Genomic DNA, 16,377 nt, shown 5'->3' with positions numbered 1-16,377 from the left:
CCTCCGGTTCCCCTTCTTAAAGAGAGGAACCACCACCCCGGTCTGCCAATCCAGTGGTACCGCCCCCGATGTCCACGCGATGCTGCAGAGTCTTGTCAACCAAGACAGCCCCACAGCATCCAGAGCCTGAAGGAACTCCGGGCGGATCTCATCTACCCCCGGGGCCTTGCCACCGAGGAGCTTTTTAACTACCTCAGCAACCTCAGCCCCAGAAATAGGAGAGCCCACCACAGACTCCCCAGGCACTGCTTCCTCATAGGAAGACGTTTTGGTGGGATTGAGGAGGTCTTCGAAGTATTCCCTCCACCGATCCACAACATCCGCAGTCGAGGTCAGCAGAACACCATCCTCGCCATACACGGTGTTGATAGTGCACTGCTTCCCCTTCCTGAGGCGGCGGATGGTGGTCCAGAATTGCTTCGAAGCCGTCCGGAAGTCGTTTTCCATGGCCTCACCGAACTCCTCCCATGTCCGAGTTTTTGCCTCTGCGACCGCTGAAGCCGCACACCGCTTCGCCTGTCGGTACTTGTCCGCTGCCTCAGGAGTCCTATGAGCCAAAAGAACCCGATAGGACTCCTTCTTCAGCATGACGGCATCCCTCACCGCCGGTGTCCACCAACGGGTTCTAGGATTACCGCCACGACAAGCACCAACTACCTTGCGGCCACAGCTCCAATCAGCCGCCTCGACAATAGAGGCGCGGAACATGGTCCATTCGGACTCAATGTCCAGCACCTCCCTCGTGACATGTTCAAAGTTCTTCCGGAGGTGGGAATTGAAACTCTCTGACAGGAGACTCTGCCAGACGTTCCCAGCAAACCCTCACAATGCGTTTGGGCCTGCCAGGTCTGTCCGGCATCCTCCCCCACCATCGCAGCCAACTCACCACCAGGTGGTGATCGGTAGAAAGCTCCGCCCCTCTCTTCACCCGAGTGTCCAAAACATGAGGCCGCAAATCCGATGACACAACTCCAAAGTCGATCATGGAACTGCGGCCGAGGGTGTCCTGGTGCCAAGTGCACATATGGACACCCTTATGTTTGAACATGGTGTTCGTTATGGACAATCTGTGACGGGCACAAAAGTCCAATAACAAAACACCGCTCGGCTTCAGATCCGGGCAGCCATTCTTCCCAATCACGCCTCTCCAGGTTTCACTGTCTCTGCCAACATGAGCATTGAAGTCCCCCAGTAGAACGAGGGAATCACCCTGGGGAGCACTCTCAAGTACTCCCTCGAGTGAATCCAAAAAGGGTGGGTACTCTGAGCTGCGGTTTGGCGCGTAAGCGCAAACCACAGTCAGGACCCGTTCGCCCACCCGAAGGCGGAGGGAAGCTACCCTCTCGTCCACCGGGTTGAACTCCAACGTACAGGCTCTGAGCCGGGGGGAAACAAGAATTGCCACCCCAGCCCGTCGCCTCTCACTGCCGGCAACGCCAGAGTGGAAGAGAGTCCATCCCCTCTCGAGAGAACTGGTTCCAGAGCCCTTGCTGTGCGTCGAAGTGAGTCCGACTATATCTAGCCGGAACTTCTCCACCTCGCGCACTAGCTCAGGCTCCTTCCCCCCCAGCGAGGTGACGTTCCACGTCCCAAGAGCTAGCTTCTGTAGCCGAGGATTGGACCGCCAAGTGCCCTGCCCTCGGCTGCCGCCCAGCTCACATCGCACCCGACCTCTATGACCCCTGCTATGGGTGATGAGCCCATTGGAGGGGGGACCCACGTTGCCTCTTCGGGCTGTGCCCGGCTGGGCCCCATGGGGACAGGCCCGGCCACCAGGCGCTCGCCATCGTGCCCCACCTCCGGGCCTGGCTCCAGAGGGGGGCCCCGGTGACCCGCGTCCGGGCAAGGGAAATCTGGGTTCCTTGTTTGTTTTCTTCATAGAGGTCTTCGAGCTGCTCTTTGTCTGATCCCTCACCTAGGACCAGTTTGTCTTGGGAGACCCTACCAGGGGGCATAAAGCCCCCGGATAACATAGCTCCTAGGATCATTGGGACACGCAAACTCCTCTACCACGTTAAGGTGGCAGCTCAGAGAGGAGTCATGATTTTCACATTCCAAAAATATATTGGTTTAATTAGAGACTCCAAATTGTCCATATATGTTAATGTAAGTGTGAATGGATGTGTGTACAGTGGAACCTCAATTTATGAGCTTAAATTGTTCTTGAACAGGGATCATCAAAAAAGATTGTATATTGAAGCTATTTTTTTCATAAGAAACAATTTAAACATGAATAATGGTTTCCAGTCCAGTTTTGAGTAAAAAGTTGTACATACTGAACATAATATAAATAAAGTGCTATATATGGCGTCACATTAGTGCCAAAAATCCAAGCGCATGAAAACTGCTATCGCGCGCTGATTCTCCACTTCGTGCGCGCGCGACACCCTTTTGCGTGCGCGTGGTGCCTTTCTGCGCGCGCGCGGTGCCTTTCTGCGCGCGTGCCGTCTCGGTCTGTGCGCTGTCATGTTTCGTTTTGGCACTTTGGGGGCGGGTATGCTTAGACGGCCCCTTCTTTCTGATTGGTCAGGCAAAAAATGCTCAGAGCCAATCAGAAGTATAGCAGGGCGGGTCATCGTCAATTTGTATCAAGATTTACGGAGGAAGAAGTGGATAAAAAAATGTCGCGCGCTGATGGTTATTTCATACCACATAAACACAATACAGGGTAATACAGAATGTGACCCAAATAAATAATAAGACAACAAACACCATAATCACATCTTTCAGCCAGAACTGGTCCACCAGCAATAACATCCAACCATAACATTATTTTATATTTTCACTTCTTCTTGAACATTTGTTTTCTAATTTATGGAATTTCTTTTGGTTCAGCCATAAAATTAATGAAATAATCTTTGAATTTTGTTTTTAAAATGTTAAAAATAGCCTTTTAATAATGTATTCTGAAACAGTTTAAAATAATCAGAGAACTGACTAACACTGACCCTACACAACTATGTTGCACAATTAAGTCATTTTTTTTAAAGCGAAAGAGGTAATTTCAACAGGTACAGCATCCTATGTCAGATCTACATGTAATAAGATTTGTAACAAGGCAAACCGTTTGTAAATTGGTCGAAAAACGAGCAAGTTATGGTAATTTAATTAGTACATGTACCATTGACATCAATGTAATGATTGAGGCTAGCTGTCCGAGGTAAGATGGCTACAACGTTGCTACGCTGGAGAATTATTGGTCATATGAAAAATGCTCAGAGCCAATCAGAAAGGAGGAGCCGTCTAAGCATACCCGCCCCCAAAGTGCCAAAAAGAAACATGACAGCGCGAGGAGAGATGCCAGGAGTACACAGAGAGCGCACAGACCGAGACGGCGCGTGCGCAGAAAGGCACCGCGCGTGCGCAGAAAGGCACCGCGCGTGCGCAAAAAGGCACCGCGCACACGCAAAAAGGCACCACGTGCGCGCAAAAGGGTGTCACGCGCGCACGAAGTGGAGAATCAGCGCGCGATAACAGTTTTTATGCGCTTGGATTTTTGGCACTAATGTGACGCCATAGCTATACAGTACTGTATATCAAACTAACATAACAAGGGGGTGATTAATCAACTCTCTATTTATTAAAAATGCCAAAACAACGAAAACGACACTGTTCTCTTCCTATATGCAGCTGCCCTGCCGACGCACGCACGCACACACACACAGTCACTAGCCCTGTGGCGCACTCACAGTTTGACAAAACTCCTTAACTTCAACATCCAAGTGGCTACAATGATTAGGAATAAAACATAAAAAAATCCTCTTTACCTTGTTGGTTAATCTTCTTTGCATGCAGCAGAAAGTGGGGGTGGGTGAGATGAGAAGCAGTATCGACAACTCTATGGATACTTCCTAAAAGGTTTAAAACCACACGTTGCTTATACATTGTTTCCTTTAGACTAATTTTGAGGTAGTAAACTAGAAAAATGCTGTAAAAGGCTAAAAACACTGAAAAAGCACCCAAAGTAGCAATTAGCGCAGTAGCTAACAACAGCACTGCTCTGCTGACTGAATTAGTGATCAGCCCAGCACAAAATGGCTGTCATGCATTATCTGTCATTATATCTCTCCTTGTGTTTTTGTCTGCAGGTTTCAAAAGAAAAGAATTTCGCGGTAAACTGGCGATTGCCATCACCGCCAACTTTGTCAACAGGAACACGACGGCAGAGGCCAAGGTGGAGGAGATCAGTGGTGTGGCCTTCATTTTCAACCAGAAGTTCTTTCTTGACCTCAAAGATGAAACAGGTGATGCCTTCAGGGACACGACTCAAGATGCTGATGTGTTTGCTGCGAGCATCTGACAGTTTTGACAACTCTCCTTTTTACCGCAGGCATTGACCTGGAGAACATTGTGTACTACAAGGACAACACACACTACTTTGTCATGACGGCAAAGAAACAGAGCCTGCTGGATAAAGGAGTTGTTCTCAATGTGAGTTTATAAGTGAATGTTTTTATTCTCACATATGCCAGGGGTTTTTGTCATGCCCCCCTGTAGGGGATAGTTATTATATAGGGGACACTATTGAGAACCTGATATCTATTTTATTAATCTGTGCAAACCATTGTCTGAGTTTCTGGCTCCAGGAGTCATAATATCTGCAACAAACAATTGCCAAGTTATTTTAGCTAGAGGATTGTGTAAGCATGAATAAAACCACTTATACTAAATGTCCCCCCTGCTTCCCTGCCCCGTTATTTAAGAAGAGAAGTAGCATTGCTTGTGTGTGATAGCCCACCAGTGGTCTACGTGTGAACCCTCACCTCGTGTTGATATTGTCTTGTTGTTTGCAGGATTACATGGAGACGAACAGGCTGCTGAGCCGTGATAACGTCGACCAGGAAGCACTTCTGTGCTATGCCAGAGAGGCTGCTGACTTTGGCACCAACTACCAGCTACCCACACTGGAGTTCGCCATAAACCACTGCGGGCAGCCAGACGTGGCAATGTTTGACTTCACCAGCATGCACGCCTCTGAGAACGCCGCTCTCGTCAGGGAGCGATTTGGACACCAGTTGCTGGTTGCTCTGGTGGGCGACAGCCTGTTGGAAGTAAGGGATCAAGAGGAGCACTGACTTTTTGATTGACTATTTGTGTCACAATATTTTTGCCCACACAATGTATGTCTGATATATTTCATATTTGCTGCGTGTGTTTGCAGCCCTTCTGGCCCATGGGGACGGGCTGCGCCAGAGGCTTCCTGGCTGCCTCTGACACAGCCTGGATGGTAAAGAGCTGGGCTCAGGGTCGAACAGTTCTTGAGGTGCTGGCAGAGAGGTATAAGATACAGTGAACTCACCAGCCACAACATTAAGAAAATCTGCATTAATGAGATTCGATACAACAGCTGTGTCAAAGTGTAGTAATTATTAGTTTTAATGTGCATTGGCGTAGAACTGCCATGCATCATTTGAGAAATGTTCCTGTTCAAAAAAATCGGATCACATCCAAATCGCGATTCTAATTTAGTTCGACTATAAATAACTTCATAATTTTCAAAAATCAATTACAACTATTTTTTAGGCTATATCTTCATGCATAGCCTGCACATTTACGTCGGCAGCCTCGAGGATCTTTTGTATCCTGTAATCTGTTTTGAAAAGGTTTTAGCATTTTTATACCACATAATATATTGTGAAAATTGGTTTGATTGAAGAATCGCATTGAATCAAAAATCGATTCTGAGGCAAAATGTCCCCACAAGAATAGAAATAGAATCTATTCCTAAAAGTGAGCACGATTTTATTGTATCTTCTCAAAGGACAACACTATATAAATAGATCTTGGGTATGCTTTAGAGCAGGTATCTTCAATATTTTCCAGGCCAATGACCCCCAAACTGATGGCGAGAAGGAGCTGGGTTCCCCTACTTATATACCTTGTTTGAAATTATTATTGTATCTTACATCAAACTGATACTAATCGCAAGCCGTCAGCTAGCGTGCTAATTGCTAGCTGGCAACTAGTGCGCTAATCACTAGCTGACAACTAACACAAATCACTAGCTGGCAATTAGTACATTAATTGATAACTGACGACAAGAACACTGTTGGCTGTCAACTAACGCGCCAATCGCTAGTTGTCAACTAAAGCGCTAAAGCTAGCTTCAATCCTAACATGAATATAATATTTATTCATGTTTCATGTTTTTTATTCACATTCAACTACATGAAATTGTGTTGGCCCAATGTTTAAGTGTATTTAAAGACATGTACATAAAACATGTACAAAGGTACATTTCCACAAATTAAAAAAATTACACGGCTCCCCTGCAGTACCTCTGGGGATCGCGGACCCACCGTTGAAGACCTCTGCTTCGGAGTAGTCGGTGTATTACAGTGTAAACAGCTCTTGTATTGTATCTCATATCACATGTTGTAAGTGTATTTATACAGTGGCCATTATCTATCGATTTGTGTTTATTTAGGGAAAGCATTTACAGATTGCTGCCACAGACGACACCTGAAAACATCACCAAAAACTTGGAACAGTACACCATCGACCCAGCAACGCGATACCCAAATCTCATGTCCTCGTGTGTCAGGCCTCTTCAGGTACAAAGATTGTTTTAATGTAGTGTGTACAGTCGTACCTCAACATATGTGCCTAATTGGTTCTGTGACGGAGCTCTTAACTAAAAACACTTGTATCTCAAATAAACATCTACCACTGAAATAAATTGAAATCGGTTTTGCTTGGCCTTCCAAAACAAAACAGTTTCAACAGATAACATTTATTTTAAAGGGGTCACAGTATTATTATTTTTTCTACATTTAAAACACTTTCTTGTGGTCTACTGTTGTGGTTCTTTGCTCAAAATTTTGCATCGATTATATTTTACAGACCATCTTCAAGCCGCTTTCTGACCCTCTTTTCAGGATGCACAGTTTTTTGGGTGGTCTTAATTACGTGTCTCCACTTCAACTGTGTCTTCTCCGTCCGTGTCAGCCATGTAGTTTTTAGCGCTTCCATATGGAGTCTACTGTCAGATATAAGTTAGAACTATACACTACTTTTTATTTGAAATAGCAACAGCACAAGGTGAATGTGCATGTACGAACCAGTCTGCTCCACAACAAGAGGATAGAGGAAAAAGGAGCTTAATGACTACAATGCAGACTACAATGGTGGACTCGCGCAAAGTACTTTGTGTAAATTTTGACCATATATGGAGATATCCACTGGCGACACCAATTTTAAAAACAAATTCCATTCGTTTAGCGGAAGTATGAAGGAAGGCAAGATTGTTTTATAAATATATAAAACAATATATTATCTATAATATATACTGTATGCATTTTCAGGACATACGCAGATCCTAAATACACCAAAACAGGTACCAATAGATAAGACAAGTTGGTTTTGCATTATAGATCCCCTTTAAAAAGGGGCTTGTGCAGCGCTTTGAGACACTTGTGATATAGGGCTATATAAATAAACTTTGATTGATGATTGATTGATAAAAAGAAAAACATTTTGATAAGAAATAATGTACAAAAACAATAAAATAGAATGTAATACTAAGGATTACTGTAGTTTCATAAAGTAATATAATAATGTACAGAATATACGTTAGAGAGTTGACTTCTATGGTATCTCCTTCCAGCTGCTTCTCCATCAAACACACCATCAGCAGTTTTTTAATATTTTCGTGGAAAAATATGCACCATTTAAATATCATTTTGACAACCTTGGCTGGCGGTAGTCTCATTCTGCTTCAGTATGGTGCACATGAGCAGGGATGCGCTCCAACTTGCCTGTGTATGAAAAGTGCTTTGTATATAAAAAGTTGTGATTTAATTTGACGTTTAAATTGTCCATTTCAATGGTTTGAAAACTAAGTTATGTGGATCTTTAGCTATAAGCTAATGCTAGCAAGTAAGACCAGATGTTTTGGGCGGATCTTACATGGTTTACTGTGATGTTTGCTATGCCAACTAATGGCGGAGATGCTTGCAACTCAAATTTTTGTTGGCAACTTAAAGCATAACACTTAGACAAGCGACAGCTCCTATCTCAAATTGCTCTTAAGTTAGAGGTCCACTGTATATAATACTTCTTCCTCTCTTCAGGTGCGTCACTTGTACTTGAGTGGAGAATTGAATAGCTGCTCTTTGGAGCGTGCCGCCTCCATCCGTCGACCTATCTGCAGACGAGGTAGAGACATCTCAGCTGCACTGTGATCTGGCTCCTATTTTGAAAGGACCACGTATAGTTGTTCTTCAAAGAGGAAGTCATTCTTTGTGGTTTGTTTTTACATGTGGGTTCACAGAGAAGAGGAAGCTGTGAAATAGGAGCTGGCATGTTGTCGTAGAGCCAAATTCAAAGTTGCTTTCTCCTCTTTTAAACACCAATTTTAAAATGCTTCTGTCCAAATGAAACTGCTTGTATACAAACCTGTTCAGTCTAAACTTCCTGCAGCATTTACTTGTTCGGACTTTTATATTGTGTAAACCAACTTGTGTGTCCCTACAGATTCTGAGATCAGACCGGCAAGGCTTCTCACATGGTGCCAAAAACAGACAGAGGGCTACCGAGATGTAGCGATCACTGACCTCACATCCTCTTGGAGAAGTGGCTACGGCCTGTGTGCCCTGATTCACAGGTTCAAACCCCAACTGATGTATGTGCCATTCAGAAAACATCCTACACGTTATAGGCTTGCAAACAGTCTAAAAACTAACTGGTTAATATGCTCGCTCTCTCTCTGTGTGTGTGCGTGCTTTTGGTTTTATTTTGGCTGTATCACGGCTTTGGCTGAATCCCTTTGCAGAACAAATGATATCCTCTTCTGCTTAAATTATTTCCTTTCCACATGCCACTGCAATTTCATATGGTCGTACATGTGTTGAGGAAAAATTTGGCATTTCGCCTTCTGCCCCCCTCTTAATGTACGCTTGTCAGCACAGTGGAATTGTACAAATTGAGTAGGTTTGCAGAAACTAAGGGGAAAAAGAGGGCCTACTGTATGTTTTGTGTATTATTGCATTGACATTATTTTCTGAAGGCGTCTGCACATTGTCAGTGTTGTCAGAGCTGTTCATTCATCTGTTCATCAAGTCATTTTCTCGGGAAAGAATGTTTCTACGCATAGCAAATGCACTATGGTGGCGTTAAGTGTTTTTACATTCTTGTGCACTTTATAATGCTCAGCTTGCCTTTTGTCATCTGATACCCACAATGCATTTGACACTTTCCTTTCTTGTGATTCAACTCCCAACTAACAATGACGACGAAAGCATAAGGCTGATATACACCTTCAGACATATATATACTGTAGAAAAGAATCAACTTTGTATGTGCAATACATATGCTGGCTCACACTCAAGGCCCTGTCATCTTCATCCGTCAGAGACTTTGAGTCACTCAATGAGGAAAACCAGGCCACCAACCTCCAGCTGGCTTTTGATATCGTAGAGCGGGAATTTGGGATCCGACCTTTCGCATCTGTGAAAGAGCTGAGTGGTTCCCTGGAGCTGGAAAAGACCAAAATGATCAGCTACCTTTCCAAGATATACGAACTCTTCAGAGGCACACCTTTACCAGATGAAGGTACTCCCGTCCACCAATGCTATGCTATACCATACTCTACACTAAACCATACTACTTTACGCCACATATACTATATACCGGTGCCTGTGCACTAAACTACATATACTGTACCATCCCATACCTTGATATGCCATACTATGCTTTAGCCTTTACTTTTACAGCATTCTACTTCACTCTATTGAACAGTATTTCACTCTGCTCAATGTACAGTACACTATAATACACAATGCTGTGTTTTACTGCATCATCCAATACTATACTATTTTGTACTCTACTTGACAATACTGAACACTATTTTATACTGCCTAAAATAATCTGTACTATTCAATGCAAACGACACTATATGATCCCGTCCCATTGCACAATACACTATACAACCCTAAACAGTACTTTAATATACGGTGATAAGTGCTATACAAATACTTTACTACACTATGGACGGTATACTTTACTGTTTTATACTATAGCAACCCTACTGAACTATTTCACTCTCCTCAGTGTTTACTATACCACACTATTTTTTACTTTACTATACTATACTTTGTTTTACTTGACACTGCTGAACACTATTCCACTCTTCGCTACTCTACTGCACTATGTTAAGATTTACTATACTGTCCCGTCCCACTGCATGAAAAACTATATATTACCATTCTTTTGCAAGTGCCATATATATCAGTGATCCCCAACCACCGGTCCGGGGACCGGTACCGTTCCGTGACGCATATGCTACCGGGCCGCACAGAAACAATAATTAATTTATATACTACCGCATTTTCTCTGACTTAACTTTCGCCTGTCCCACTAAACACACCAATAAACCTATTAATAGATATTACAACTCCTTTGTTATCGTACATGGGACAATGCACATTAATGGACATATAAAATGTTATGTGCCAGATTGTAGCCAAAGGCAAATTTTTCATGCTCATTTTTTGCTGTTTTTATCTGCCACATGTAGAAAGCCGGTCCGTGAAAATAATGCATACATCAAATCGGTCACTGGTGGGGAAAAAAGGTTGGGGAACCCTGTATTAGATGATGTTATGATATACTGTATAATACTACTGAACACTTTCACTCTGCTCAGTGTATACTATACTACACTGTTATGCAACCATTTACCGTACTATCCCATACTACTATACTATACTGCATTCAACTTAACGCTCTAAACAGTATTACTCTCTACTCTGCGCGTATTGTATCTCACTACTGTATGTTAAGCTACGAAAATATACTCTACTATATAGTACTTTACTGTATTGTAATACACTGTACTAGTATATTTTCAAGTAGTGTACTATGCTGTACTTTTTTGCTACAGGATATACATAGATATACTACACTATGCTATGATATACTTCTGCATACTATACAGTACTGTAATGTACTGTCCATTTATGATATTTGCTATATAATACTAGAATAGAATGAACTTTATTGTCATTATATTTGCATATAACGAGATTAAGGACTCCAATTTAAGGTGCGGTATTTCTATTCTAATACTACAGTTGGTATGTTATACCAAAGCTAGTCTACTAAATTATTTTGTCGGCCACATTTCCAAATGCTGAGGACTGGGTGGCCCAACTTCTCCTTTAACTATTTTCCGCATTTTGAATACCATTATGGCCATTTTTTTTTTTCACCAGAGTTACAAATTTACAAATTTCAAAAATCCCTGTAATGCAAAATACAGCGTGGACACTAGCCTTGGTAATAATAATAATAATAATACATCAACTTTATGTAGCACTTTTCTAAGTACTCAAAGGCGCTTTACATGAAGTAAACAAGAGACTTTAAGATATCTACAAAAAAAGTACAGCTAAAAAAAGAAAACACCATACATATATCTAAAAAACAGTTTCAGAAAAAAGTAAAAACAGTGAGTATTGTGGGATCAGGAGAATTTAGCTGGGGAAGGCAAGTCTGAAAAGGTGGGTTTTGAGGGCAGTTTTAAAAGAGGAAAGGGTGGGGCGGCTTTGATGTGGGCAGGAAGCAACTGAAAAAGCCCTTTCCCCCCAGATCCGGCACTTGGTTTTGGGGATTTGCAGGAGGTTGGCCTCACCAGTCATGAGGACACATTGGTAGAGGAGGTCGGAGATATAGGGGGGAGCTAGGTTGTTGAGGGCCTTGTAGGTGGCAAGTCGAATTTTGGAGTTAATTCTGTAACAGATTGGTAGCCACTGAAGGTCATGGAGGACTGGTGTGATGTTCTCTGGAGCGGGTACCCGTGAGAAAGTGGGCAGCAGAGTTCTGCACATAGTGAAATGTGTTGATGACTTTGGTGGGGGTGCCATAGAGGAGACTATTACAGTAGTCATGCCTCGTTGAGATGAAAGAGTGTATTGCAGTAGTCATGCCTCGTTGAGATGAAAGAGTGTATGAGTGTTTCAGCCGCCGTTGAAGACAGTATGGGTCGGAGGCAGGCAGTGTTACGGAGGTGGAAGAATGCAGTTTTGGTGGTCTGGTTGGCATGGGGTATGAACGAGAGAGTGGGGTCAAAGAGGACTCCTAGGTAAGGTTATATATTATGTTGGCGGGGGTGACGATGGAACCATCAATATTGAGGGAAAAGATCTGGGTGTAGTGACCAATGATTAGGACTTCTGATTTATTACAATTGAGTTTTAGAAGGTTTGATTGCATCCAAGTTTTTGGTGGGGAGGTAGAACTGTGTCGTCAGCGTAACAGTGGAAATGGAGGCGATGGCAGCGAAGGATCTGTCCAAGGGGAAAAATGGAAAGGACGAAAGAAAGGGGACCAAGCACCGAGACCTGGGGACACTGTGGGTAACAGGGGTTGTGACAGATTGGCATTTGTGTATGGAAATTAATTGGTCTCTGTCAGAGGGATACGATTTTAACCAGGAGAGTGCAGTGTAAAGTAAAGGGTGAATTTGAGGCGTGCGATGAAATGATTAATGGTATCAAAGGCAGCACTGAGGTCAAGAAGGATGAGGACGTTGAGGAATCCGGTGTCAGACGATAACAAGCGGTCATTGGTCACTTTGATAAGGGCAGTCTCAGTGCTGTGTTTGGAGTGGAAACCAGATTGGAACTGTTTAAAGAGGTCATTAGAGTCCAGATAGGCAGTGAGTTGCTTGGCTACGATTCGTTCCAGAACTTCTGACAGAAAAAGCAGGTTGGAGATGGGCCGGTAGTTGTTGGGGTAGTCGGGGTCGATGCTAGGTTTTTTGAATATGGGTGTGACTGCAGCGAGTTTTAGGGGAGAGAGAACCTGACCAGAGGAGGTATTTACAGTTTTAGTGATACGTAGGGAAACCGTGGGGAGGCAGGCCTTTAGGAGGTAAAATGTCAGTGCAAGGAACTGCCTATGTATTTTACACTGGTATACCAGTGTTTCTTAACCATAGGGCCGGGCCCAAAGATGGGCTGCGAGCGTCACCTAGAGTGCCACCAAAAATTTTTTTTTTTTCAGCTGTGGTCCGTATAGGCCGCAGCGGTACTCAGTTGTAATACACTTTTCTACCATTTGTGGCAGTAATGAAGTCTGGAGCAAGTCATAGAGAAGTTTCTTAAGCACAAAACTTATGACTAAAGTGGTGAAGCTGTATTTTATTTTGCACTTTTGTTGTATTGACAGTTTATTCAAGAAACATCTATATTATTATTATTGTTTATTATTGATTTAGTTAAAATGTATTTATTTTAGGGCAGCACGGTGGCAGAGGACGAGGGGTTAGTGCGTCTGCCTCACAATACGAAGGTCCTGAGTAGTCCTGGGTTCAATCCCGGGCTCGGGATCTTTCTGTGTGGAGTTTGCATGTCCTCCCCGTGACTGCGTGGGTTCCCTCCGGGTACTCCGGCTTCCTCCCACTTCCAAAGACATGCACCTGGGGATAGGTTGATTGGCAACACTGAATTGGCCCTAATGTGTGAATGTGAGTGTGAATGTTGTCTGTCTATCTGTGTTGGCCCTGCGATGAGGTGGCTACTTGTCCAGGGTGTACCCCGCCTTCCGCCCGATTATAGCTGAGATAGGCTCCAGCGCCCCCCGCGACCCCGAAGGGAATAAGCGGTAGAAAATGGATGGATGTATTTATTTTAGCACAGCATAGTTGTATGAACGTTTTTCAGTTTTTATGAGTCCCTTTTTTTGCAGTATAATTGATGAGTCTATCTTTGTAATCAGCTTGACCTTAGCCTTGATAATAATCTTTGTGATTGTAAGTTTGTAAACTGTAAGTAGGTGAGATATAATTATTGAATACGATTAAAAGCAAGCATAAGATTACTGATTTAGTGTTAATATTTGAGTGGGCACCAGACCCTCTTTAGTGGAAAAATTGGGCCCCGAGGTCAAAAAGGTTAAGAAACACTGCTCTATACAACAGAAGCGTGCTAGTGTTTATAGGAATTTGCTGCAAAAAAGTTAGTCAATCCCAAGTTTTGAACTGAACACGGGGGCCGATCTGGTGTGATTTCCGGGCCAGATTTGCCCCCCAGACCGCTCGTTGAATAACCCTGCTATACAGCAATCTGGTAAACTCTACTGAACGCCATTCCTGTCGTCTCAAGTCAGCCCTTCTCTTTACACTATGATGCAGTGGTATGTTATACAGAACTGCGCTGAACTATAAAGCATTCTACTGGACTCCATTATAAAGTAAACTATCGATATATATATTTAACATTATTCCAATCTATTGTTTTTTGCTTAATGCCTTTAACTGTAGTATTCTCTACTCCGTTTGAAGTAATAGTATGTTACTTAACTTTCAATGTTAGTTTTGTCAGTTGTTATTCCAGACAGTTGTTATTCCAGACAAAGAAAAACTATTCCCTTTCAGTTGATTTCCTGTGACTAACTGTGAGTTGTGCATTCCTCCCAGTCAAGTATGCTGGGATGTGTGGAATGTGTGTTTGTACCAGTGCTTTGAACCGCTGTGGACTGACGGACAGAAAGACAGACCACCCAAATTATTTCACGTCATACAACCATTTACCTTCCTCTGAAAGCTGTTTATTCAAAGCATCAATTTACTAACTCCTTATATGTAGACCCTTTGTATAATCTGTTTTTGGCTTTATGCACTGATATTATTTGACATTTATGGCTGCGTGATGTGGAAAGTCTAAAAGCTTTATTTCCGTCACACGTTGTAACACAGGCTCCAGAAGAGTGGATCAAAACAGTGAAGATTATCCATCTCAGGAAGTCCAAAGTATTAATAATATTCTTAATCTTGCTCTGCCAAGGAAACGTGTTCCGAAGGTAACGTTGGAAACTACCTTGTTCTTTTAACTGTAAAATTATCATCTCTGTTTTACTACCATTCCATGCTGACTTTCTGTTTTTCCCCCTCTGCTGGACTTATAGGATGAGAAGAAGTCAGATGGTACAGACCCAATTTACAAAAGGAGGAGAACATTTTGCACTTACTTGGACAAGGTTTGTAGAAATAATTATATATATATTTTTAAATAGCTACAGTTGGTTGGTTGCATTGTGGGTTGGCTAGTTTATTTTAAACTGAAATTCAAGGTTACATAGGAATACATCTCATGTTTACGGTTACACAATTCCATATGGCCTAAAAAGAGTAGAAAGAAGCACAGCTGATATTTTCAATATCACAGCAATTAGCTTGATTAGTTCACTTTCTGTGTTCAATGTACAGTGGTACCTCAGCTTCTGAGTACCTTAATTTATGGGTAATTTGAGATTTAAGCCTTAAATCACAGGAATAATTTGAGTTACGAGCATTTACGCCACTGTTTGAAGTAGTGTTTGCAACACCTTTTGAGCAATAAAGAGTTAATATACGGTTACACGTTGTTGTTCCTGTTTCATTTACACAAAAAACCGACACACTTGACCGCCGCTCCGAGAGCGACACAATCCTGCCTTCCAACCACTGGGACGAAGGAAGTTAGTGCGACGGAGAAGAAGTGGACGACCGAATCGGAAACAAACCATTAGAAATATGTCCAACTGGTTAGCAGCCTATGCAGCGAGTCAACCCCGCTGCAGCATTGTCAGTCCACATCACACAAGCTCCAGCCAGCCTCTGCGGCATGCATACACAAACAAATGCGACTGACCTTTATCCATAAGAATATTGAGAAGCTTCAGATGTTGTGAATAACGTGTTTCAATTTGTTCTGTCTAGTCCTGAATCAACAAACTGGACAATCGAGCATTACCTTTGTGACAAAGACATACATATCGCTTGTTGCCAACTGTGACTTCCCCGGTTACACAATTACGGTGCATCACTTAAATCTGTGTGCAACATTAACAGCGACTGTTTAGTTCCTCTTGTTACACGACCGGGAAGCAGCCCATAGGAGACACTTGCAGAAATCTGGTCCTCAAGGAATATGCTAAACATCCATCCATCCATTTTCTACCGCTTATTCCCTTTGGGGTCGCGGGGGGCGCTGGAGCCTATCTCAGCTAAACAATATTACATTATTTCATAAAACTACCACTACTTCTCTGCCCCTGTACATGGTATTGTAATATTTTTCAAACAATATTCACTATCCAAAAGTTAGTTATTTGTTTTAAAATATGTGTTAAATGTTACAATCGTGGTGTTTTGGGAGGGCCAAGCACAGATTAAATTGATTTCAATTCATTGAAATGGGCGGGACTGTCTTGAGATATGAGTGTTTTGAGTTACACGCTCGGCCGTGAAACATGTGCTTGTAAGTTGAGGTACCACTGTACTTGTAAAAAGATGTTAATTTTGTATATTAGCAATATGTCATGCATAAAAAAATGTGTCTGCTGCTCAGATGACTACAAATTAGACTTCAGCCCTTGAAATAGGTATTTGAAGAA

General features: G+C 42.8%; 1 protein-coding gene across 6 annotated transcripts in view; it reads left to right on the top strand.

The window, feature by feature from the left end:
• Window positions 1–16,377, top strand: part of mical2a (microtubule associated monooxygenase, calponin and LIM domain containing 2a) — a 99,087-nt gene that overhangs the window by 55,399 nt on the left and 27,311 nt on the right. For all 6 annotated transcript variants that reach the window (XR_009815621.1, XM_061964014.1, XM_061964015.1 and 3 more), the window contains 10 exons: window positions 4,089–4,244; window positions 4,331–4,431; window positions 4,794–5,051; window positions 5,162–5,277; window positions 6,428–6,554; window positions 8,073–8,157; window positions 8,476–8,623; window positions 9,353–9,552; window positions 14,699–14,802; window positions 14,908–14,979. Coding sequence is in view for 5 of the 6 variants with exons in the window: in XM_061964014.1 (XP_061819998.1) it covers window positions 4,089–4,244; window positions 4,331–4,431; window positions 4,794–5,051; window positions 5,162–5,277; window positions 6,428–6,554; window positions 8,073–8,157; window positions 8,476–8,623; window positions 9,353–9,552; window positions 14,699–14,802; window positions 14,908–14,979 (1,367 nt within the window). In the remaining variant the exon portion in view is untranslated. The remainder of the gene's footprint in view (window positions 1–4,088; window positions 4,245–4,330; window positions 4,432–4,793; window positions 5,052–5,161; window positions 5,278–6,427; window positions 6,555–8,072; window positions 8,158–8,475; window positions 8,624–9,352; window positions 9,553–14,698; window positions 14,803–14,907; window positions 14,980–16,377) is intronic.

Source organism: Nerophis lumbriciformis, linkage group LG06, assembly GCF_033978685.3.
Source record: "Nerophis lumbriciformis linkage group LG06, RoL_Nlum_v2.1, whole genome shotgun sequence".
NCBI classification, from domain to species: domain Eukaryota; kingdom Metazoa; phylum Chordata; class Actinopteri; order Syngnathiformes; family Syngnathidae; genus Nerophis; species Nerophis lumbriciformis.
The sequence above is the reverse complement of the archived record's forward strand: the minus strand, read 5'-3'. Positions and strand labels throughout refer to the sequence as shown.